The sequence below is a fragment of the Medicago truncatula genome, chromosome 5 (assembly GCF_003473485.1).
Source record: "Medicago truncatula cultivar Jemalong A17 chromosome 5, MtrunA17r5.0-ANR, whole genome shotgun sequence".
Lineage (NCBI taxonomy): Eukaryota > Viridiplantae > Streptophyta > Magnoliopsida > Fabales > Fabaceae > Medicago > Medicago truncatula.
In genome coordinates, this window is record NC_053046.1 from 2,908,808 (window position 1) to 2,933,128 (window position 24,321).

Below are 24,321 nucleotides of genomic sequence, written 5' to 3' on the forward strand. Positions count from 1 at the left end.
TTAAAAACAATTTTTTTTAAAAGGTGAAAAATCTAACCCAAGACATTATCTATTAAGAATGTATTCTTTTTATATATTGTTGAAGATAACTTGATTTTTTTTTTGAAAGAGGTTGAAGATAACTTGATGTAATGTAACTAACTAGGAAAATGCTTATCATAGTGAAACAACGTATTCCGAAGATTTCCACAATGACATGGCAACATAATAACCTTTGGATTTTACATTTATTTGAGAGATCATTGCTTAGAAAAAAAAGTGAAAACAAAATATCCCGCGATTTCCAGAAAGAAGCAAATTTAATTGGCTAAATATCGTTTCGTGACTGTTTCTTGAATTTTTTCCTCGGGATATATAGCATCGCTGAACTAACTATACTGTTTTTTTTTTTTTGTTTTTTGAAAGAAACTAACTATACTGTTTTTTTGAAGAAATCAAAATGGAATTAAATAACACACCAAACAGCAGTTCCCAAGCACAAGGTGTGCCTAGGAAACCACTAAAAGTTACAAGAGTTTAAAAAATACAACAACCAGAGATAACACTAGCTAGCCAAACCTAAACAAGCAAAAGGGTCGACCACCATCTCTGCGTACCATAAACAAACACAACATTTTTAGCTTTCAGCCACCCCAAAGATACTGTTGTAAAAGAGGAAGAGAAGGGGGAAAATTACATGGCTTCACCGGCCAAGGAAAAAATGATAATTAATAGATAATTTATGACTTTTCCTCCGAAGATATATTCAACCTAGTTGAAAATGGAAACGTGCAAATAATTAAAGAAATAGGAGGAACAACAAAACGAATTTTTTTTAGGGAACAAAACGAGTTTTAACGTGTAATTGTTGTCCAACATGAGAAAAATATTTTAAAAACAACCACTATTAATAGATAATTTATGACTTTACCCAACCAGAAGCATGTCATATACGTCATAAAAAAAAAAAAAAGAAGAAGAAGCATGTCATATATCAAAACCCTTGTATGTATCTAAAATTAATTATGAATAACTTCTTGCAACGTCTTAAATTTTAAATGAATTTTTATTACCAAAAAATAAATGAATCATATCAGCAAAATAAAAAAATAAAAAAGAATTAGATTTTAACATTTATCATTTTCTTAACGAAAAAATGGAGTGGATGCATGCATGCGGTAAAATAACGAAAAAAACTTAAAGTCAAAAGTCACATTTGAATTTTGTGTAGAGTGCTAAAAGTTGAAAAATGAATGCTCGTAACTTGAATAAATAAAAGTCAATTGTGCAGAACATGCAAGAAAGTCTTGATTTGGTAAAAAAACCAGATTGGTCCAAACAACTTATGTTGTACTAATTTGATTTATAAACTGTAGTTATGAGATCAAACAAATTAGATAGAAAGAGATTTGACAAAAACAAGGATCCATGTATCTTATCGGACAAATTTTTGTCAAGAGTACATACAATTATCCGGATTAACTAATTTGGATGAGATTTGTCTGGTTTGATTATTTCAATGTTTGAAAATCTTGAATTTTTACGGTGAGTATTTTTACACATATGAATGGTAGAATCTTGAGATATAAAATAATGAAAAATTGAAGTGAACGTTTTACACTTTTGAATTACGGAATTTTAAGTTGTTAAATTTTTTGAAAAAAATTGATTTTTTTTTTCTCTCATTATTTTGAGGAGTTAAAGAATGAAAAAATTGGAAGTCAACATTTTAAGGTTGCACTAAGATCAAATCTAATGCCTCACTTTGTATCTCTTTGTTTTTAATTTATTTACTGTATCTTTCCTTTTGTCTTTAAAAATCATTTATAACGTACAAAAAAAAAATATTTTATAACTTAAAATTATGGAATTCGAATATTTAAAAAATCATGAAAATTTTGAACCAAGCGTTTTACACTTACAGATTGTTGAATTCTACGGTGTAAAAAATGATGAAACTTTTTGAAATAGATAGTTTACAACTCCATATTTTGAAAATTCATAGGTGTAAAAAAACTTGAAGATATGTGAGCATTTACAACTCCGGATTGTGGAGTCTTGATCTTGAGTTTACAACTCCTCTCGAGATTCAGCATTGTGTGACTGATTGCGGCTATATCGAGACTGCTCAACATTTGGTTATTTCTTGTCCTAGCTTCGGTTCTTTGTGGGGCTTAGTTAGGGCGTGGCTTGGTATTTCAGCGGTTAATCCGTTTCATTTACATGATCATTTCGTTCAATTTATTTTCTCTTCAAGAGGTTTGCGAGTTTGTTGTAATTTTATGTAGCTTGTTTGACTTTGTTGCATGTGGGTTTAATGGAATGAAATAAATAATAGAATATTCAAGAGCAAGAAGAGTATCATTCACCAATTGTTAGAGAAAGTAAAGCTACATTCTTTTCGGTGAATGAAGCTCAATAATATTAATGTTAGTCTAAATTTTCATATGTGGTGGTGGAGCCCATTTATTTGTCTGGGCATAAGCTAATTTTCTTTTATTTTGGTTCCCTTGTGATTTGTTTCGTTGTATACTTTTGAGGTCTTTTTTTATGATTCTTGTGCTGATAAGGAGCCTCCTTTTTGACTTGTTAAAAAAAATTATGAATTCAACGTATTGAAGCATTAAAAAACAATATTTTTTTATATGATATTTATCAATTCTATATTTTTAATCTTTAGTAACCAAATTTTTTTTTTAATCTTTAACAATTGCCCCAGCGCATTTGTTAATATGAGCCTTAAAAAAATATGCAAATGTTTATGTTCAGTTCTCCAGATACTGTTCATCCAGTTCTTGATTAATTATTTTTTTTAACAAATCAAAATGGTATATGATATTAAACCAACGTGATTCACCCAACATAAAACGTGTTAGAAAAGAACCACTCTACAAATTACAAAGTCACAATTGATACCTCAGAAAAAAGGATAAAAAAAGTGAAGAGTTTAATAGATTTTATAGAAACACTCATGCAAAGAAGCGGGTGCCGACACTGGTCGTGATAACAAAACCCAACAGACGGCCGATTTGCTTTCAACCACGTAAAAGATCCAGCTTCACTTTGTCGGAAAAAGTACACGGATCAGAAGTCACATTTTTAAATATGGGGTTATTTCCATATAACCCAGACACAAGCAAGCCAAGTTATCTTAAAAAATAAATGAGAAGAACATTTAAATTGCAAAATAATCTGTCAAAAACTGGCCAACCAGTCTAAATGCAAATCATTTAAATAACATTGTTTAGGTGCAATCACGTGAGACGAACTGTGAGTATATGGCACAGTACATAAGTATTCTTCTAGAAGATACTATGATCAAAATCTTGCTTTTGAGATTGGTAAATAGGCTTTCAAAATTCATTTTTTTGAAGGATTATTTTTTAAATATTGTAGATTAAATAGTTGACCCACGTAATATAAAATATTTTAGCAGTATAGAACATAAAAATTTGTGCTTTTTTTAGTGTGCCGAAAGACTTAGGTTATTCTATAGTAAGAACAGATTGTAAATATATCTTTTCCTAAAACAAAACAGATTGTAACTATCTTGAAACTAATCTAAGATGTCGTAAGTATTATGTTCTTAATGTAAAATTATATTTCCTCTAAAAAAATGTGAATTTCTATTTGAAGAATTAAAAATCATAGGCTAAATTTCAACTAGTGGATCAAAATCAAATTTTATATCAATTTATTTGAAGATATATTTTCTTAGAAAGGATGTATAAGTTATACAAATATTACCTTTTTTCATTAATTTTAAAAGTTATACAAATATTACCTTTTTTATTTAATTTTAAATATCATAAGAGAAGATTTTTCATTTTGAAATTCTTAAAATTTACTTTGTCGAAAGAAAATTAAATAGTTCTCCTTTGATTTTTATAAAAATTTATTTTTTTAAAAAAATGTTTATCAATGCATTACTGATAATTCTGTAATTAAAAATACAAGGAAAAAGTTTCAATTCATAACAAGGACATCAAATTACATATAAATTATAAAAGATAAAAAGTAAAAAAGAGATAAAAGATATTCAAACAAGATAACGGATGGAAAATATTTGGGGAGCTATTTTTTTCCCACTCTTGCTACTAATAAAAGCCTAATATTATTGGAAGTGTTGATTGCAGAAATCTTGTTCTTTTTTCGGTACGTAGACGAAAGGGTTAGCAACATTGAAATGCTGACACATAACTGTGAGGTCAAAGAAAAGAATATGAATAAAGACGTCTAACTTAACAATTTCGACATTACTAAAGTTTTTAAAATGATTGGATAAATCTTTTAGAAGCACCTATTGAAACCGCGGAAAATTGATGATTTTTTTTCGTAGAAGGTTGCTTTTATCCCCCTACTCTTTTTTTAAAAATTAAATTTGTTCAAACTCATTGATTTGGACGTAAAAAAAAAAATCTTCAGTGTCCACTCACATCAATGAATTTGGACAAATTCGACTTTTAAGAGAGGGTGGTGTAGAAATATATCTCTCTTTCGTATGCACATATCCAAACTAACTTTTGATATGAGAAAAATAGGGGCCAGCTATAATATTGTTGGGTCACAAGGAGAGAGTTTGGGAGACCACCTACATTAGACAAGAGTCGGCCAAATGATTGCAGGATCATTGGTATACTCTACCTCAATTCACCATTTCGAACTAAAGTGAGAGAAAAACCACACTTTTACCAAAAATCATAAAATAACGAGTTTTTGAACCTTTTCACTTAGTCACACAACAAAGAGAATTGCTTTTTTGACATTGAATATTTCCTATTGACACAAGTAAATGACCAAATTACCTCCAGCGGTAGTTAACTGCCTCTGGCATATGCGCCAACAGTTAACTGCCGCTGGCTCCTTCAGAGGCAGTTAACTGCCGCTGACTTTGATGCTTTTTATTATGATTTTACGCGTTTCGGTCGAAAAATCAAAATAAATCGAAACTTATTCAGAATTCTACGAAACTTTACAGACCCTCTATATATATTTTTTTAGAGCTGTCTGCAAAAAACCAGATCAAAATTCAATTTCTAGGTCGACGTTTTGATGTTTTGGTTTCTTGAGTTATTGGCGCATTAAAAATTCATATTTAATCCATCTGTTGTCGAAAAATTCTAATTTTTTGCGGGAAATGTTTTTTTTTATGTTCTTAATATGTGTACAAAAAATAATGAAAAAAATCAACCTCTATATAACTTTTCCGGACACGTAGTTAGAAAAATATTGCAATTTTACGCGTTTTAGTAAAAAAATCAAAATAAATTGAGGATTACTCGAAATACTAAGAAAATAAATTGAGGATTACTCGAAATACTTGATGTTTTCGTGTCTTAAATTTTAGGCGCGTTAAAAATTCATATTTAATCCGTCCATTGTCGAAAAATTCAAAATTTTTATGGGAGATGTTATTTTTTTGTTCTAAACATGAGTGCAAAAATGCGTAAAAAAGTTCAACCTTTAGGACACTTTTTCGAACTCGCACTTTAAAAAAATTGCGATTTTGCATGGTTCGGTAGAAAAATCAAAATAAATCGAGACTTAGTCGAAATGCTACGAAACTTTATAGACACCTATATAAAAAGTTTCGTAACATTCCGAATAAGTGTCGATTTTTTTATATTTTTTCAATTGCGATTTTGCGCGTTTTGGTCGAAAAAATAAAAAAAATCGAGACTTATTCAGAATGTTACAAAACTTTTCACATCTTCTATATGTATTTATATAGAGGTGTCTATAAAGTTTCATAGCATTTCGACTAAGTCTCGATTTATTTTGATTTTTCTACCAAAATGCGTAAAATCATAATAAAAAGCAGCAAAGTCAGCGGCAGTTAACTGCCGACGTATATGCCAGAGACATTTAACTACCGCTGGGGATAATTTGATCATTTACTTGTGTCAATAGGAAATATTCAATGTCAAAAAAACAATTTTCCACAGCAAATACTCACATCTTTGGGCCAAAACCTGGGTTATGTCCTTGGGATACTCAGGCCCAGCCCTACTAAATCTTGATAATTAAGCAGCCATATCGGTTACTACTTCAATCATTAAATAATCCAATCCTTTAAATTAATAACAATAATCACAAGTAAAGTGTAGAGCAATCCGTTAAATTCTTAGAAAAAATAAATAAAAAACAAAACAGTAGTCTCTGTCCCTTTTTGTTTAGCTTCCAACACAAGCTGCACATATACACCCTTAGTTTAAAACCTCTTCTGTCTTCTTCATTTCCACATTACTCTCTCTCTCTCTCTCTCTCTCTCTCTCTCTCTCTCCGGCTTCTATACTCATTTTCTCATTTTCATTTCACCGATTTTCAAGTAAGTACGTTTATATTAGATATTCTAATATTCTATACTTTGATCATTATCATCATCTACTTCCTTTTTTTGTAACGTACATGCAAATAACTTAGTCATAGCATTTATCCTTTCACTTGAACTTGAATCCATTATCATCTAGTGTTGGTGATTTTTTTCATTTTTATATTCTTGGTGTTGTTCTCAATGTGATTATTTTTGTGATTTGATTTAGAAAAAAGAAGAGAAATGTTGGAAATGGATAAGGAGCTAAAGGATTTACAATTTGGTTCACCAAATCATCGAGACTTGCTTCATTTATGTCTCTCTTCTCCCAATTGCAATAGTGACACTTGTTTTCTGGAATCATCCCCTGCTACAGAGTAAGTTTCTTCTTGGTGCTTTGTATTTTTAAAGTGAAGTCAATTTAATAATCGTTGCGAAATGCATGTTTGGTATCACAGCGAGTTTGCCAGTATTATGGTTCACGGTGGCTCACTGTGAATCAGGAAGACTCATCCGTGATACCAAATGTAGTTTGTTGCAGTATTGCTTTAACAATATTTCACAATTTTTGTTTGATAGGAAAATAAAATCGCAAATTAGCTCGAAAAATGGAATCTGGACAGAAGAAGAGGTACGTACGTTGCTTTAATTTGAAATCATTAGTAATATAGTTTCTTAACTGTGACATTTGATTTGGTTAAGGCTCAAGGGCTATTGAAATATTTGTTCTACCAATTTTAACTATTATTGGAAGTTGCAGTTTTTGTTCTTATACTCTTTTTTGTCTTTGTTATCCTTTTGTGGTATTTATTATGTTAGGTTGCAATTTACAGTGTTAATGCTCTCTGATTTTGCAATCTTATGACTATGGCAAACAGGATAATCTTTTGATTGAGATAGTCAAGATGCACGACGGAAGCATCTGGAAAAGTATAGGCGGATGCGGTAGTATATCAGTATAATTATCAGTTTGAATTGAACTATTAGTTTATATATAAACTTTATTTTTCCCGGTCGCTTATCAACCATTTGCAAGTGTTTATTCTCATATGAATTTATCTCAATGGCTAAACCGCTACAGTAACATAATGAGTTTAACTGCATTTTGGGTTTTACTCCACTGCAATGTTAAGAGAAGCAAGTGTTTGTTCCTCATGATGAACTATAGCATAAGTAGATACTGTTTGTGACATTATTTGTCATCATTGTAGATTTTTACTATATGTATTTTTAATCTCATTTATAACACAAACTAATCTGGTTGTTCAATTGGTCTTTTACAGCTGCATACTTCCCTGGACGAACAGACATCGAATGCTTCCATCGCTGGCAAAAGGTTTCGAATCATGATCTTGTAAAAAGATCATGGACAAAGGAGGTGCTATTTTAGTGTAAACACTTGTTATAATTTTTTCATTGTGCCAATATGTGTTGGTTGAAATGATGATGGTGATTTTTGTCTCCTACCGCATTTAACGATTCAGGAGGATGAGGCCTTGATTGAGCTAGTAAGAAAGTATGGTTTCAAGAGATGGTCTTTTATAGCAAAATCCATGCCAGGTCGTATCGGAAAGCAATGTCGTGAGAGGTAGGCAGTAATAGATGTTAGTCAGAGCCTAATTTCAAGTGATGGAAGCATACTGTGAATTTGTCTTTTATTCTTTTTAATGTATTCCTATAATGCTATCCCTTTGAAAATGATGTTCTTTAGGAATTTTATCATTCATAAATAATGTTATGTAGGCTTCTTCTGTTGGATTTCTATGCTTTGAACCAGATTGGTCATCTTCTATTCATATGTTAGACAACCTCAGTTGCCATATCAAATCATCAATATTATATTTTGCAGAACACTATAGTCTATAAGTATGTTTCTTATAAAGTATGTTGCCGGAATATGAATTACTAGGTAATCATTTCAGGTGGCATAATAACCTTGATCCCGTTATAAAAAAGGGTGCTTGGACGGAGGAGGAGGAGTCAATACTTGCTCACTACTACCAAATATATGGCAGTAAATGGTCAGAAATTGCAAGGGTTCTTCCTGGAAGGTACTTATCTGATACTGTTGTCTGTTATGCAGGATTTTCGACCTGCCCTCTATAAATACATGCTTCAAAACCTGCATAAATATCGATAGTTAATTCTAGAAAAAAATGATAACTTACTTGAATTTTTCATCTTTACTATGTGTTTTAGTATACATTTATGTTAAGAAATGTCAGCAAAAGACGTCGACAACACATTTTCTGGATTGGTTTATTTAAAAAACAAATTCAGTTCCTAAATTGATCATGTTTTTAAAAAAATGTATTGACTTTTTTGAGGATATACCTCACCTAAAGTGTGTTCAAAAGATGTGTTAGTTTTACTCAGCAACCTATTAGTTCTGTCACGACCTCTCCCTCGAAAATCAATGACAGAATATTAGAACAATTATACTTTGAGCTATTGATAGATATACGTGCATTCATGAATCAGGCACATATATGCATAATATCTAATGACCCGTGATAATTGTTTGTATCATTTGGGTAAGACAGGAGTGACAATGCTATAAAAAATCATTGGAACAGCTCAATGAAGAAGAAGTCATCAGCATCACCTACTAGGTGTGACATGGATGTTTCCACTTCCAGTTTCTGCTCTTCTCTAATAAAGCCAGCACATGATTCAGTTAAAGCTGAAGATCAAAGTTTAATTGGAATGGTTTCTCCCAAGCAAAGTAACTGGTTGAATCAGAATGCTGATAACTTCCCAACTCGAATGGCTATTCAAAATGCTTCCGTTGAGGAATTTTGGTCTGATATAAACATTTTTGGTGTGGCAACTCGTAGGGCCTCAGAAAAAAGTGAAAGAAGATCAGTTAATTTACCAAATTTGATGGAGACAGCTATAAGTTGCAAAGACCATGCCAACCTTACCTTCGCAGATAAACACATGAACTCATCGATGGATATGCTTGCAACAAATATGGATTGTTTCCCTTCTTCCAGTACTGTTACTTACGAGGCCTATAATTCTCCCAAATGGCAAAAGGCTTCTTTTTCAGAATCAAAGTTTATTGCTGGTAATGAATCTGATAGTTCCTATTCGAACTACTTAAAATTGGCTAATCATGAGAAGAAAGTTCAAGTTGGAATGGAAAGCAATAACAAAAGCGACATGAGCCCAGAATCGGTACTAAGAAACTTAGCAATGACCTATGAAAACATTCCTTCTATTATAAGGAAAAGATCTTCTAAGAAGGCATGTGCTGCCAAATATGGCAAGTCGAAAACACCTTCTGGAATGGTTAACTCAACTCCTGAAGCAGGATGTGTAATTGGTTTCGATAATTTAAAACTCAACCAAGGATTTGTTCCATTCCTTCATAGAAATGCCATGGAATGATAGACTATGCTTGTAATATTTGATGCTTAACATATATCACAAACATTTCTGTAGTTCTACTTAAAGACTAGACCGACCTTCTCTCTAAACTATCATTTTTTTTCATTTTTCTTGGACACATGCAGGCTTTGTTTTTTCATTTTTCAAGTACAAGGGGTATCCGACGCATTCAATAACCTTATGTGAGAATACAATGGAACGGATTAGAGGAAAGCGAAAGGAAAGTAATACGTAAATGAATACTATAATGTTAAGTAGAAAATGAATTGGATATAAGTATATTTTTGCTTAAATAAAATTTTACAAAAAAATATGACAATAATAATATAATTACTACTTATTTATCAATTATATTATTATTTTTCAATTACTACTTATTTATGTTTGATTGAAAGAGTTGGATATAAGTATATTTTTGCTTAAATAAAAGGGAAATGTTAACTTGTAAGTTGTATCTTTAGGGCACATGTTAAGAATTCTACTAATAGAAATTATGTCTCGGAAATTATGTTAATTTATTGCTCAAAAATTCTAATATTAATTTTTTTTCTATTAATACTTACTATTAATGACAAGAATTTAGTGTTTAACGTGTGCATTAAGGACACAAGTTAACATGACCCTAAATAAAATTGACTTGCGAATGCCCGAGTTAGACTACGAGACAAAGTTAAAAGAAATTGGAGTTAAATTTTGGTTAAGCCAAGTTTATGCAAGTGTAATCGTGGTGTTTTGGCCCATGACCCTTTTGTTTATAAAATAGATAAATTAATAAAGGATTTGGGGTTACCCTTTTAATTGTTGTTCTTCTACGATCTCACGCACGCACGTTCCCAGCTTTTGCAATTCTCCATTCCAACCTTAGCTAGGTACTTTTGTTTTGATTGATTTCTTTCTCGTTAATTAATTGTCATGTTTTTTTTACTTGTTAGTTAATTTTTATTTTTAATATTAACTCCATTCATTTATTTTCCTTTTTGCAATTTAGTGTGATCGGCCATGAAAAGAAAAAAGGGTTCAATTACCCCACCAAGGGCTACTATCCAAAGATGCAGCAATAAATCAGAAAGTCAACAACTTTGTCCTTACTTTGATAATCTTCCATTTCACTTAACTACCGAAATTCTCCTAAAGCTTCCCATTAAGTCTCTTCTCATATGTAGATGTGTGTGCAAAATTTGGAATACACTTATTTCAGAACCTAAATTCGCTAAATTGCAATTTGAGCGAGCACCAATCAGTTTCATGATTAGAAAATTAGATAATATAGAAGTGTCAAGAAACCTATACCTTCTTGAGTGCGAACCTGAATAGTTCGAGTTTGGAACCAACAATCTTGTGAAGCTTAAGCCTATATTCGAACTTCCTCTTTGTGATGACATATCATCTATGGACAAAAATGACGTCAAATTATATAAGGTGATCAAAAATAAATCCAAGAAACGTTATATTACTTGCACCTCAAGTACTGACAAGTTTGGCATTGTGAATTCTTGCAATGGCTTGCTTTGTTTATCTGAAACATCTACCGGAAGCCCTTTAGCGATTTGCAACCCAGTAACGAGGGAATTCACAATACTTCCTGAACTTACTACGACTTCTGACTGGTTTAACAGTGCTCGGGTGCAAGCTGGTTTTGGTTTCCAACCCAAAACTAATGAATATAAGGTGATAATAATGTGGAATAAACATGTTAGACGGGCCAACGATTTGGTGTTCGAGCGTCTAGTGCTTGAGATACACACGCTCGGAACAACATCATGGAGAAATCTTGAAGTGGATCCTCAAATTTCTTTTTTGAAGCTTTTGAATCCCACATGTGTGAATGGCGGATTACATTGGATCATAGTTGAAGATGGTCAACAAAAGTCAATATTGTGTTTCAGTTTTGAAAGTGAGAGGATGCAATCATTTCCTTCTCCTCCACATATGTTTGGATATCGGAATAAAGAATTCCCCCATAACATGCTTGGGAGAATTGAAGGGATTTCTTTACATTTGTGATAGATCGTCTTCCGAGAATGTAACAATGTGGGTTATGAATGAATATGGCATTGGAGAATCATGGACTAAGATTTACAACATTGATACTTATCTCACTCATTCGGGCCTTCATGATCCGTGGCGTTGTGGTTTATGTTGGTTGGTTAAACACTATGAACCTGAGAAATACGGGTTCAAAGCTTTTCGAATTGATGTGAAAACTTTAAAAGGAGTTGAAGTTATTCAACATATTCCAAGTCTAATATCATTGAAAGATGTCGTGAATGGAGACAATGTTGAGGAGGTGCTGAACATCTACTCAAGGTAGTAATGTAGCTTATAATATTTTATTTTGATCGGGTAAATAAATTTGACGTTCTTTTTGAAATCACAAGTAATTTGAATCATAAGACGAATACTCAAAGGGACATGTGTGAATTTCGTATGTTGCTTCCTATGTTTTGATTCCATGTTTGGCATTCTAGTTGGTGAAAGGAATGCTTGTTATTACATATAGATCTTCTCACTTAAGGTTGTGATTTATCATCAATTAATTAATTTTACAACTAATCTATTTTTGTGTTGTTTTAATTTGTTATAATTTCAGTTCATTTTCGTTATCTAAATTAATTAATTTTACAATTAATTAATTTCTCAAGCATATTTCATCCCCAACAAATTGCAGTTTTGTCTAAAATTATTTAACCATTGTTCTATAATTTTGTTTTCATTTTTGTAGGATAATGTCTGTGAGTAAAAATAGAGTGTGTCATCCATATATTTTGTGCACAGATTTGAGCAATGAGTTGTACCAGAGGACGTATCGTTTTGAAGAACCCAAGTTCATTTTTTGGATGGAACAACTCTACTTTTTCATGGCGTTCAGGTTTGTGACAACTTGTGTTTGTTGAAATGATGATGATTGTTGCCTCCTTCTGTATTTAACTACTCAGGAGGACGAGGCCCTATTTGAACTAGTAAAAAGTATGGTATCAAGAGATTGTCTTTTATTGCGAAATCCATGCCAGGTCGTATTGGAAAGCAATGTCGAGAGAGGTAAGCAATATAATAGATGTTAGTAAGTGCCTGAGACGAAAGCATTTTGTGTGTTCATATTTTATTCTTTTTGATGTATTGCTATTCTTTTGCAGATGACAACTTTTGTGTGCAAATAAACAATTTGACGTAGCCTTGGATGCTAAATTGATCATTTTTTTATTAAATGTATTGACTTTTTAAAGAATATACTTTATAAATTCAGTTAGCTTTTCTCAGCAACTTATGAGTTCTGTCACATGTCCTCTCCCTCAAAAATCGGAGAAGACATAAAATTAGAACAATTATACTTGAGCTATATTGATAAAACATGCATTTATGCAGTGTGATAATTCTGTATTATTTGGGTAAGACATGAGTGAATGCTATAAAAAATCATTGGAACAGCTCAATGAAGAAGTCGTCGGTATCACCTACTAGGTGTGACATGGATGTTTCCCCTTCCAGTTTCTGCTTTTTTCTAATAAAGTCGGCAACTAGAATTGTTAATTTTGGCGTGGCAACTCCTAGGGCCTCAGAAAAAAGTGAAAGAAGATTGATTAATTTACCAAATGAGATGGAAACAGTTATAGGTTGCAAAGATGCCAACATTGCGGTTAAACACATGAACTCGAACTCGTGGATGGATATGCTTGCTACAAATATTTGCTACAAATATGGATTGTTTCCCTCCTTCTAGTACTGTTACTTATGAGCCCTATAATTCTCCCAAATGGCAAAAAGTTTCTTTTTCAGATTCAAAGTTTACTGGTAATGAATCTACTCAAAATTGAGCTAATCATGAGAAGAAAGTTCAAGTTGGAATGGAAAGCAATAACAAAAGCAACGTGTCTCAACTCCTAAAGCATGATGTGTAATTGGTTTTCATAATTTAAAACTCAACCGAGGATTTGTCCTAGAAATTCCATGGAATCATGGACTATGTTTGTAATATTTTATATATAAAGCTTAGCAGAAATCAAAAACATTTCTGTAGTTCTATTTAAAGACTAGACTTTCTCCCTAGACTAGACTAGGCTTTGCTTGGAAAACGAAAATGAATAGATAGTGACATTATATGTTTGTTGGTTATTAATTCCATATTTCCATGTTTGGTTTGTAAAAGAGTGAAGGAGAAGAAAAGTGATAGAAAGCAGAAAGTGAAACAATATTTTGGATTGATTGGGGAAGCAACAAAATTTTGCTTGACTCTAGAAAGTGATTTCTTTTTCTTTTTCTGCACATGAAATATATATGATAGTATTCATTGAATAGAAGAAAGATCATTACAATAGACCTCCAAAAATTGGTCTGGGATACATCCCACCCAATAACAATTTCCAACAACTTTAGACAAACTAGCAAGGACGCAAGGTTATGTGTCACTGCATATTGCAAACTCTATTAACACTTATAACATCAAGTTTTGACATGTTTTTGGAAAAAGAGTATGCCACAGACAATCACCAAGGGCTCTGACCAACAATTTAGCAATCTTCTTAATCTCTCTCTCCTTGCGAGTCTAGGTATAGCTATTACATGTAGCTCCAAGGTTAATAAGATTACACTGCTCCATCATGATAGAAAATTTTAGAATCTGTTTAACTATAAAGATACCTCTCTTTATCTCAGAAGGGAGAAAAACTTCGTTGAAGTCTTCTATCATAACCTAAAGACTCGAAATATCTTGGCGAAGAGCAATAATATAATTCCATAACTGCTTGTGGTTAACTAATTGAGGGCTAGCATAGATGGCAGGGCAAAACGATATGCAATCGACCTTTCTAACGCAAATGGTGATTTCTTGAAAGTAAGAGCATCCACATCTATGACACTCAATTCGGTAACATAAATGGACCCTACACAATATTTTACATTACTTCACATTTCCTAATTATTTAAACAACTCAACTTCATTTTTAAAATATTCATATCATCCATAAAAAAATTAAAATGGTCCCACTAATCCTACAATATACTCCTAAAAATAGTTTCAATTTATTTTTTTAGTCACATTAACACAAAATGTTTGTTAAAGCACAAAAGATACGATGGCCTTTAATGGAAGCGTAGTTAAATCCAAATAGTGGTGTCTTATCTGACATGGTTTCCTTAAAGATTGATAAACCACGCCGATAATCATGCTCTAAACATCTATCATAGTAATATCATAATTGCAACCACTAATCTTTAGCAACCAAATACATTTGAACGACTGAAAGCTTCTGATAGAGCACATATATCATAACCTAAACAACTCCAAAATAGTGATGTTTCCAAAAAAGGACGATGAGTTTCCATAAGAAAAATAAAGAGAGGGTGATGTTTCCTTACCAAATCCTTAGCATGTCGACGACCCTCATGACTAAGAGCACATTTAATGTTCCAACTCCAAATAGTAAAATCTTCAAATTCTGTTGTAAAACATATATTGGAATATGATCACAAAAGTGTACTCACACAATGAGGAGAGAAAAACCATTTTAACCATATTTCCCCAAATCAGAGAATCCAAACAAAATTTTGTGATTGTCTTGTTTAGTTTCTAGAACCCAAGTAAGACCCAATGGTCATCTTAATTTTTAAATCGAATAATCTCATTAAAGATACTAACTAACTTATTGTCGAAATTTGGGATCTAACTCATCCTTACAAAACCGGCTTGTAAGGTGAGGATTGCCTCCTCTTTATAAACTATTCTCAAGAGTCTTGTCTATCCGATGTGGGACTTGGGTTTTTCCCAATACACCCCTCTCACGCCCAGCACTCTTTGAGCTTGGTGTGTGAATAGGTTTAGGTGACCCTTGAATTCGACAAGCTCTGATACCATGTTGAAATTTGGGGCCTAACTCATCCTTACAAAACCGGCTTGTAAGGTGAGGATTGCCTCCTCTTTATAAACTATTCTCAAAAGTCTTGTCTATCTGATGTGGGACTTGGATTTTTCCCAATACTTATTGAATAGGAAATATATTTCATTAGTTGCCAATAAATGAAAACACAAATAATGGAATCTCTTGATCTAACATCATAAACATATTTTTTTTTATATAACAATGAAGGTCTAAGCCCAAAAGGAAAGAGATTACAATGAGATTACATGTGGGATAGAATTCCCCATCAAATCAGAAAGCAATAGCAGACTAATATTGCTAGGATAGACATCAAAAAACAGACCCCCAAATCCATCGAACAACCATAGTTAGCCAAAGCATCTGTGCATTGGTTTGCTTCACGGTAAGAGTGGCGAACAACAACTTCTCAATCAAGTGCAAGCAATCGATGAATCTTCTCGACTAACGACCTCTCTCCATAGCTACGATGCCTATGTGAAGTGATAGCTTTCACAATAATTAAGGAGTCAACATGCAACTCAATAAACCAAAATTGCAACCTTCTAGCATACATGAGATCTTCCAACACTCCCCATAATTCTACCAAACAAGATCCATCTGTGTTCAATCTCACTCAGCCCACCAGTGGAGGACTCCACTCAGCATAAACAAATTGAAAACCCTAAAAAGAACAAGTTAAATACGATATAAAAATTACTACTTAAAAATTCATCATCATTTATAAAAATGAATTGTTTTATTCATCAAAAAAATCATCATTTTTTAATTTACAATTAATATATTTATTTTTCAGACGTATACAAAAAATACACATGAGTGGAAACAAACGAGTAACTAGTTGCGACGTTAAGCCTTTCTAGATGACAAAATTAATCCTCACAAATAATATCGTTGCCAACACTCAACATAACATTTAAGTTTGATCTTATATCTTTGGTATCAAAGCTTCCTTGAATTATTCAAACAATTAATTCAAATGGTTAACGAACTCTACAAAAAATAAATTGTTAAATAATTTTTTTATTATACTTCACTTATCTTTCGGTCAAATCTTAAATTATCATATTCTCACGCCTCAAAGAATCCGACGGTTAAAAAAAAACTTTTACGAGTTCTTTTTTAATAGAAAATATAGTTTTTTGATTTTTTTTATGTAGTATATTGATAAACCACTAAGCTTTTAAATTTCTGTCTTGAATAAATTTTCTTATCCATCCAGCTGACATGAGTATTGCAATTCACACAGCTACAAAGAAAGTGCATGATGTGGGCCACAGTCGTCATAAACATTGAAACACGTGTTAATAACAAAGTACATGATAACGTTGGACAAAATTGAAAAATCAAATAAAAAAATATAAACAAAAAACGAACGAAGAAGAAAGAACCTTCAGGAAAAGTGGATCCCACAAATCAACGGTTAAAAGCCATATTTGGAACAATCAACGGCTCCACTTCATCACACGTCACCATCTCTTATCTCTCCACTTTTCCTTCTAGCGCTTTCTTATTTCTTCTCTATGGACCCCACCAACACACACGCTCCTTTTTATTCCTATCCTCTCCTTCGAAACTTCTAGAATCTCTCTAAACAAACGCTAACCTAACGCCGTCGCCGGTGGCAGTTTCTTCTTCCGACTCCGTTTCCGGGTAGAATATTTCAACGCATTCCATCTCTTTCAAGGTAAACAATTAATAACGCACCTTATAATCAATTAATTAATTTTCCTTAATTAATATCATACTTTGTTCTATATCTTTGACCGTATTATGCATGCTTAGTATATAGATAGATTATTAGATTAGAATAGGTAAACCATATTTGACATCATAATTTTATTTGATTAGGAGATAGTTATGAACTAGATACAAAAATTAGTGTGTAATTAGGAACAGATCTGGAAAAGAAGTTGATGGCGACATTACCGGTGGAGCAAACAGGTGAATCGGCGACGGCGGAGTCGCAGAGATCGATTCCGACGCCGTTTCTGACGAAAACTTATCAACTTGTTGATGATTCTTCCGTTGATGATCTGGTATCATGGAATGAAGATGGAACAAGCTTCATAGTTTGGAAACCTGCTGAATTTGCTAGAGATTTGCTTCCAAAGTATTTCAAACACAATAATTTCTCCAGTTTCGTTCGTCAACTCAATACCTATGTAACTAACTAAATCTCTTTAATCTTAATCTTAACTTATTCTATTAATTTCGTTTTACTCTTTCTTTTTTAGGATTTTTTTTTTCCTTCTAAATTTTGTGTTTATTTCTAGGGATTTCGGAAAGTTGTACCTGATCGGTGGGAATTTGCTAATGATGGATTCCGGCGAGGCGAGAAAAATCTGCTTCGGGATATACAGCGGAGAAAAATATTGCCGGCAGCAGGAACAGCGATGGCGACGGCTGTAGCTGCAGCTAATACTGTAACGGTAGCTATGGCGGCACCGGTTAGAATGGTGTCTCCAGCAACTTCGGGTGATGAACAGGTGGTTTCGTCGAATTCATCTCCGATTGCAGTGAACAATGGTGCTACGGTGCAGCGTAGCACAAGTTGCACCACTGCACCGGAGTTAGTTGAAGAGAATGAAAGACTGAAAAAAGAGAATATGCAACTGAGTAATGAGTTGAGTCAGTTGAAAGGTCTTTGTAATAATATACTTGCTATGATGAGTAATTATAATTCTGGTTTCAGTAGACAGTTAGAATCTTCTACAAGTGCTGCGACGGCGCGAGGCGTGGTTGTAACAGAAGGGAAAATTTTGGATCTTTTGCCTTTAAGGAATGTTTCTTTAGCTGAGGAAAATGTGGTGGTTAATTTGGGTGGTGCTGCCGGTGGTTTGCCGTGTGAGACGATGAGTTTGATGGAACCTGAGGTTCAAGCATCTCAGGTTCCTAAGCTATTTGGGGTTTCAATTGGGCTTAAACGATGTAGGACCGAGAATGAGGTTGAACCGGAGAGAGAGGAACGGGAACAACATCAACAAATGCAAGTGCAGATGCAAACACAATCCTCGCAGGAGACTGATCGAGGATCAGATGTGAAATCTGAACCACGCGATGGTGACTCGGATGATCAAGAGCGTCGTTGGAAATTGATGAAATAGTGGCAAAGGCCGTGTTTGGAATTTGGATTATGTCGGGACTCCTAAAATTTGAAACATGACACACATGTTTGAACATGGCTAACAGACACTAGCAGTTGGTGTCATTGGACAAGGGCATGGTTTGAAATTGAAATTTCATGTTGTTGTATAATATTGCTTCGCATGTTGTTCATAATTTAATTTTCTTGTTGAGCAAAGCGTGTGAAAGTCATGCTTTGCTCAAGCAAGCGTGATGAAATCATGCAAAAGAAAGTCAATATTGTCCACAATTTTGCTTAGAGGATTATCAACGCATGCAAACTGATTCGCTTAATCAATGTAAAGTTTGATTAGTTTAAAATATTCGCAAAGTCGTCCTTTTTAGACATGCTTGTGGGATACACATTCAGCACATGACAGTATTTGTTGTTATTTTTTGTTTGTTGTGACAATCACAATATTTTCTAATTTGATACATGTACTAGGATGCTTCCACCCTATTGACCAACTTTGTTTCCAAGTAACATAATTATAGTATTACTTTGTTGAAATAATGTGGTCGTTGTGATTTATATTTCTGAATCAGTTAACGATGAATAATGAACTGTTTAAAATTATTAATAAATTATTTGTCGTTTACTCCTTGTTATTATTGATATAGAACTGGAGACTAATTCAAATTTGTCGCACATTTAAATCTTAATATGTAATTCAGTTATTTTGCACATACACAATATGTTTATTGCTTCAAATAATTTATCTTTCCTTCAACTTGTAAAACCTGGAACTACGAACTTCAAAAACTTATGTAATTTCTGCGTAAAATGGATTTTTTTTTTTTTTTGTACTCCATTAATCCCATAAATTAAAGTTTTTTTTTTGAGGGAAGAAGTCTTATATCTTATAAGTTATCTTCATATAAAAGAAAAAAGAATGGGTCTATTATCTCCAAAAAAAGTGGGGGAATGGGAATGTCCAGTTCCTTGAACAAGTTTCAAAGTCGTTATTTTTACGACTTAGAGGGTGCATAGATCCCTTAATTATATCTCGGTCATAATCTGGTTCGCGTAAAAAATTTAATTGAAAAAATCTATTCAATCTTAATAACTAAGCCGGATCTAGTGTATCATAAGGGATTTTCTTTTCCTATTGATTCGTCCGGATTGGATCAAAAATAAAAGTTCGTAAATGAGGTCAACTTCAAGGATGAATCAAAAAAGAAATCTTTATTGGTTTTACCTCCTCTTTTTTACGAAGAGAATGACTCTTTTTATCCAAACAATACCTATGGATACATAAAATAACCTATGGAATCGATTCCATCGCAACTTGGAATATGGAATTCAAAGGTATCAAATAGGGAAAATTATTTTTAATCATAGACCTATAAGGAAATACACAATCAACCAACATTTCTCAAATTGAAAAAAAAAAAAGAAAGAAGAAATGACCTCTTATTTTGATTTATCAACCGAGAGATCCATGAATAAGGATTCAAATGCATATAAGTAAAAATGGTCCAATGGGAGTAAGAATTTTCAGGAACAATTGGACCATTTCATTTCTGAGCAGAATAACCGTTTTCAAGTAGTGTTCGATCGATTTCAAGTAGTGTTCCATCAATTTCAAGTAGTGTTCGATCGATTACATATGAATGCATATTCGATTGATTGATATGAGGTTATTGACAAAAAAGATTTGTCTAAGTCACATAATTTCGTTTTGTCCAAGTTTCTTCCATTTTTGTCTAACTCACTTTATTTCTTTTTGTCCAAGTTTCTTCCATTTTTGTCTAACACTTCCTTTTTTCTTTGTGAGTTTCGGTAATATCCCTGTTCATAGGTCCGAGATCCACGTTTATGAATTGAAACGTCCGAATGATCCACTCGAGAATCAGTTGTTAGAATCAATAGGTCTTCAAATCGTTCATTTGAAAAAAGGAAACCCTTCTTATTGGATGACTTTTATACTTCTAAAAATTCAAAATTATCCTTCAATGAAGGAACAATATCACCATTTTTATTCAATAAGAGAGAAAATTGGATATCATTCCATACTAGAAAGAAGAAAAAAAAAAAAAAGAGAAGAAGAAGCGCAGAAAATCTTTTATAACATGGATTTCTCAATGATATCCCACGATCAAGAGAATTGGCGGAATCCCCTGAAACCATTTCATAGAAGTTCATTGATATCCTCTTTTTTAAAAGCACATCGACTTCGATTCTTTAATAATCAATATGCGGTAAGGTCCTGTAATTATGATTTTCTTAAGTATGTTTTTACTGGAATTAATGATTCATAAGGGAAGAACCATGAGTATCTCAAATTAAAGTCACAGATGATGTATTTGTTTTATAATCGATATTGGATTCATACTCAATATTCTGAGAAAGATTTTTCTGGAAAATATTTAAAATCCGAAAAGAGAAAAAAACACAGTCCTTATTTAACAAAAGATTCTGAGAAATATTTAAGTTCCGAAAAGAGAAAAAATACAATCATTGTTTAACAAAATGCTTTGAAAAAGGGCCGATGTATAGAAACTATCAAAGAAATCCTCCCTCCGTCCCAAATTGTATGTCGCTTTGAAAAAAAAATTTGTCCCAAATTATATGTCGCTTTACAATACCAATGAAATATTAATGTTACTTTTCCTATTATATCCTTAACTATTAATTACCCTCTCTTCTTTCAATTATTTCATTTATCTTTTCCATACCATTTATTAAGGATAATTTTGTAAAACAACTCATAATTTCTCTTCCCCACACAATATTAATTACATTTCTTAATACGTGTGAAATGGCCAAAACGTCATACAATTTGGGACGGAGGGAGTAGTGTTTTTTCAACTCTCTCAAAATTGAAGCAATTTCAACCATATATAATACAATTGTTACTTACCCGGACAAGACATGAATATCTAAATTTAATATTGTTAGATACTTTTTTAGACCTATTGGCAATACTACGTGGGAGTCCTAAATTTCAACAATTTGTATCCATTTTTCATGATATTAGGGATGGATCCAAGCGAATTCTTCGGAAAAAATTGTGTCTTTCACCACGGAATCCTATAAGTGAGATTTTGAGTAAGTGTCTACACAATTTTCTTGTGCACGTGTGCGAAGATATTTTGGAAAATGAGTCACCATGATACCAACCCATCTGAGGGAGTTCTTCGTTTTAATCCTTATCCTTCTTCTTGTTATCGGATATCTCGTTCAGCACATCTTTTCTTTGTTTCTCGATTCTCTAATGAGTTACAGACAGAGTTCGAAGAAGTCAAATCTTTGATGATTCCATCATACATGATTGAGTTGGAAAAACTTCTAGATAGATATCCTATATCAGAACTGAATTCTTTTGGGTTAAAGGATATGTTTCTCGTTGCTCTGAAACAATTAGGAAATTTTCTAGAAGAAAGACGAGGTTCGGCTTCTGCTGGCAACATGCCAAGGGGTGGTGGTCCCGCTTATATGGTCAAATCCATACGTTCGAAGAAGAAAGATTTGAATCTCATCGATCTCATAAGGATTATACCAAATCCCATCAATCGAACCACGTTTTTGAGAAATACTAGACATTTAAGTCATACAAGTAAAGCGATCTATACCTTGATACAACAACAACAATAACCAAGCCTTATCCCACTAAGTGGGGTCGGCTACATGGATCAAATGACGCCATAGTGTTCTATCATAACCAAATTTGGATCCAACTCATTGACCTCTAAATCCTTTCTAATGGTTTCTCTAATAGTTATCCTAGGTCTTCCTCTACCTCTTTTAACTTGACTCTCCTCCATTTGATCTACTCTTCTTACCAAGGCATCTACGGGTCTTCTCTCTATACCTTGATAAGAAAAAGAAAAAATGTGAATAGTGATTGGATTGATGATAAAATAGAATCCTGGATCTTGAACAGTGATTTCATTGCTGATAAAGAAAGGGAATTCATGGTTCAGTTATCTACCTTAACGACAGAAAAAAGGATTGATCAAATTTTATGGAGTCTGACTAATAGTGATTGTTTATCAAAGAATAACTATAGTTATCAAATGATTGAGCAACCGGGAACAATTTACTTACGAAATTTAATTGACATTCATAAAAAAAATCTACTAAATTATGAGTTCAATACATCCTGCTTAGCAGAAAGACGGATATTCCTCGCTCATTATCAGACAATCACTTATTCAGAAACCCCGTGTGGGGCTAATCGTTTGGATTTCCCATCTCATGGAAAACCCTTTTTGCTCCGCTTAGCCCTATCCCCTCCTAGGGGTATTTTAGTGATAGGTTTAATAGGAACTGGACGATCCTATTTGGTCAAATATCTAGCGACAAACTCCTATGTTCCTTTCATTACAGTATCTCTAAACAAGTTTATGGATAACTATCATAAATGTTTTGATATTAATGATCTTTTTGATGATGATGATGATGATAATGATCTTTTTTATGCGAGAGAGGGTACCATTTATAGTCTTTTACCTAGAAACGAGGATAGTGGCTATAATTTGGATAGGCATGATAGTGACTATCTCGACCGTAACTATGATAGCCATTTGGAGTTTCTAAGTATGGACTATCCCATACCTGAGGATATCATACCGGAAACAGACCGATTTTTTCTCACGCTTCAATTCGAATTAGCAAAAGCAATGTCTCCTTGCATAATTTGGATTCCGAACATTCATGATCTGGATGGGAATGAGTCAAATGACTTATCCCTGGGTCTATTAGTGAACTCTCTTTCCAGGGATTCTGAAAAATCTTCTACTAGAAATATTCTTGTTATTGCTTCGACTCATATTCCGCAAAAAGTGGATCCCGCTCTAATAGCTTCGAATAAATTAAATACGTGTATTAAAATATGAAGGCTTCTTATTCCACAACAAAGAAAGCACTTTTTCAGTCTCGCTCGTACGCGGTGTTTTCACTTGGAAAAGAAAATATTCGATACTAATGGATGCGGGTCTATAACTCTGGGTTCTAATGTACGAGATCTTGTAGCACTTACCAATGGGATGGAGAAAACATAGTTTAAATGATACCCCAATCGTTGTGTTTATGATTATTTTTCTTCTGGTAAAATTGATTTTATGGTTTAAAACATGACATTGTATGGAGGCCATTTGACCAGTTATGGATGAACTCAGATTCTGGAGAGTTTTTCACATTCATACATCTAGGACATCGATGATAATTCAATTAAGATTAGATGGTCAAATTATAAGGTGGCTTTTTAAATTATATCAGGTTAAACCTGATCATTTGGAATCAGTTCTGGAGTTGTGAATTGCATGCAATTGCACTTTTTATTGCAATTTGAAGACTAAAAAATCGTATTAGTAAAACACGACCATATGAAAAAGAAAAAGAACACAAAATGGTTAAATCAAGTTTGTGTTAAAACTCCTGCCTTTGGACGACAAAATCCTAAATTGTGAAGATCCACTATGCACTTGATTGTTACACTTAACTGATCATAAACTTTATGAAGTTGACTTGCTCAAAAAAAAATCTTCTTAAATTTGATCTCAAATCTCTGTACTTTTCTCTCAAGTGTGAAACGACAAAAAGTGAATAAATCAGCTTAATCAACAAAGCAACAAGCTATTTATGCCAAATTTGATGATGGCAAAACCAATTTTACGAGGATTGGTTTTTGCCAT

General features: G+C 32.9%; 2 protein-coding genes and 2 pseudogenes across 4 annotated transcripts; all 4 read left to right on the forward strand.

Moving 5' to 3' along the window:
* The first annotated feature begins 6,263 nt into the window (after positions 1 to 6,263).
* Positions 6,264 to 9,811, forward strand: LOC11437243 (transcription factor MYB3R-3). The gene is made up of 8 exons (XM_003611083.4): positions 6,264 to 6,307; positions 6,522 to 6,669; positions 6,872 to 6,923; positions 7,171 to 7,237; positions 7,576 to 7,670; positions 7,777 to 7,880; positions 8,215 to 8,343; positions 8,836 to 9,811. The coding sequence occupies exons 2-8, from the start codon at positions 6,536 to 6,538 to the stop codon at positions 9,683 to 9,685; spliced, it is 1,431 nt and encodes a 476-aa protein (XP_003611131.1). The 5' UTR covers positions 6,264 to 6,307; positions 6,522 to 6,535; the 3' UTR covers positions 9,686 to 9,811.
* Positions 9,812 to 10,684: 873 nt separating this feature from the next.
* Positions 10,685 to 11,996, forward strand: LOC11427602 (F-box protein At3g07870-like; annotated as a pseudogene).
* Positions 11,997 to 16,982: 4,986 nt separating this feature from the next.
* LOC11437512 (heat stress transcription factor B-2b) lies at positions 16,983 to 19,149 on the forward strand. 3 transcript variants are annotated; one of them, XM_003611086.4, is made up of 3 exons: positions 16,983 to 17,242; positions 17,438 to 17,720; positions 17,832 to 19,149. In XM_003611086.4, the coding sequence occupies exons 2-3, from the start codon at positions 17,472 to 17,474 to the stop codon at positions 18,660 to 18,662; spliced, it is 1,080 nt and encodes a 359-aa protein (XP_003611134.1). In that variant the 5' UTR covers positions 16,983 to 17,242; positions 17,438 to 17,471; the 3' UTR covers positions 18,663 to 19,149. The 3 variants fall into 3 exon arrangements, with proteins under 3 accessions (XP_003611134.1, XP_024640213.1, XP_024640212.1); XM_024784445.2 differs by having other exon boundaries at positions 17,449 to 17,720; XM_024784444.2 differs by having other exon boundaries at positions 16,984 to 17,242; positions 17,407 to 17,720.
* Positions 19,150 to 19,961: 812 nt separating this feature from the next.
* LOC120580554 (protein Ycf2-like) lies at positions 19,962 to 23,688 on the forward strand (annotated as a pseudogene).
* Positions 23,689 to 24,321: the final 633 nt, after the last annotated feature.

What these genes read in the sequence shown, in the direction of transcription:
- LOC11437243 (XM_003611083.4), top strand. Translation starts at nt 6,536, where the DNA reads ATGTTGGAAATGGATAAGGAGCTAAAGGATTTACAATTTGGTTCACCA. An exon ending in GAATCATCCCCTGCTACAGA is followed by an intron (nt 6,670 to 6,871) that starts GTAAGTTTCTTC and finishes TTTGTTTGATAG; the next exon opens with GAAAATAAAATCGCAAATTA. An exon ending in AAAGATCATGGACAAAGGAG is followed by an intron (nt 7,671 to 7,776) that starts GTGCTATTTTAG and finishes TTAACGATTCAG; the next exon opens with GAGGATGAGGCCTTGATTGA.
- LOC11437512 (XM_003611086.4), top strand. Translation starts at nt 17,472, where the DNA reads ATGGCGACATTACCGGTGGAGCAAACAGGTGAATCGGCGACGGCGGAG. An exon ending in TTCGTCAACTCAATACCTAT is followed by an intron (nt 17,721 to 17,831) that starts GTAACTAACTAA and finishes GTTTATTTCTAG; the next exon opens with GGATTTCGGAAAGTTGTACC.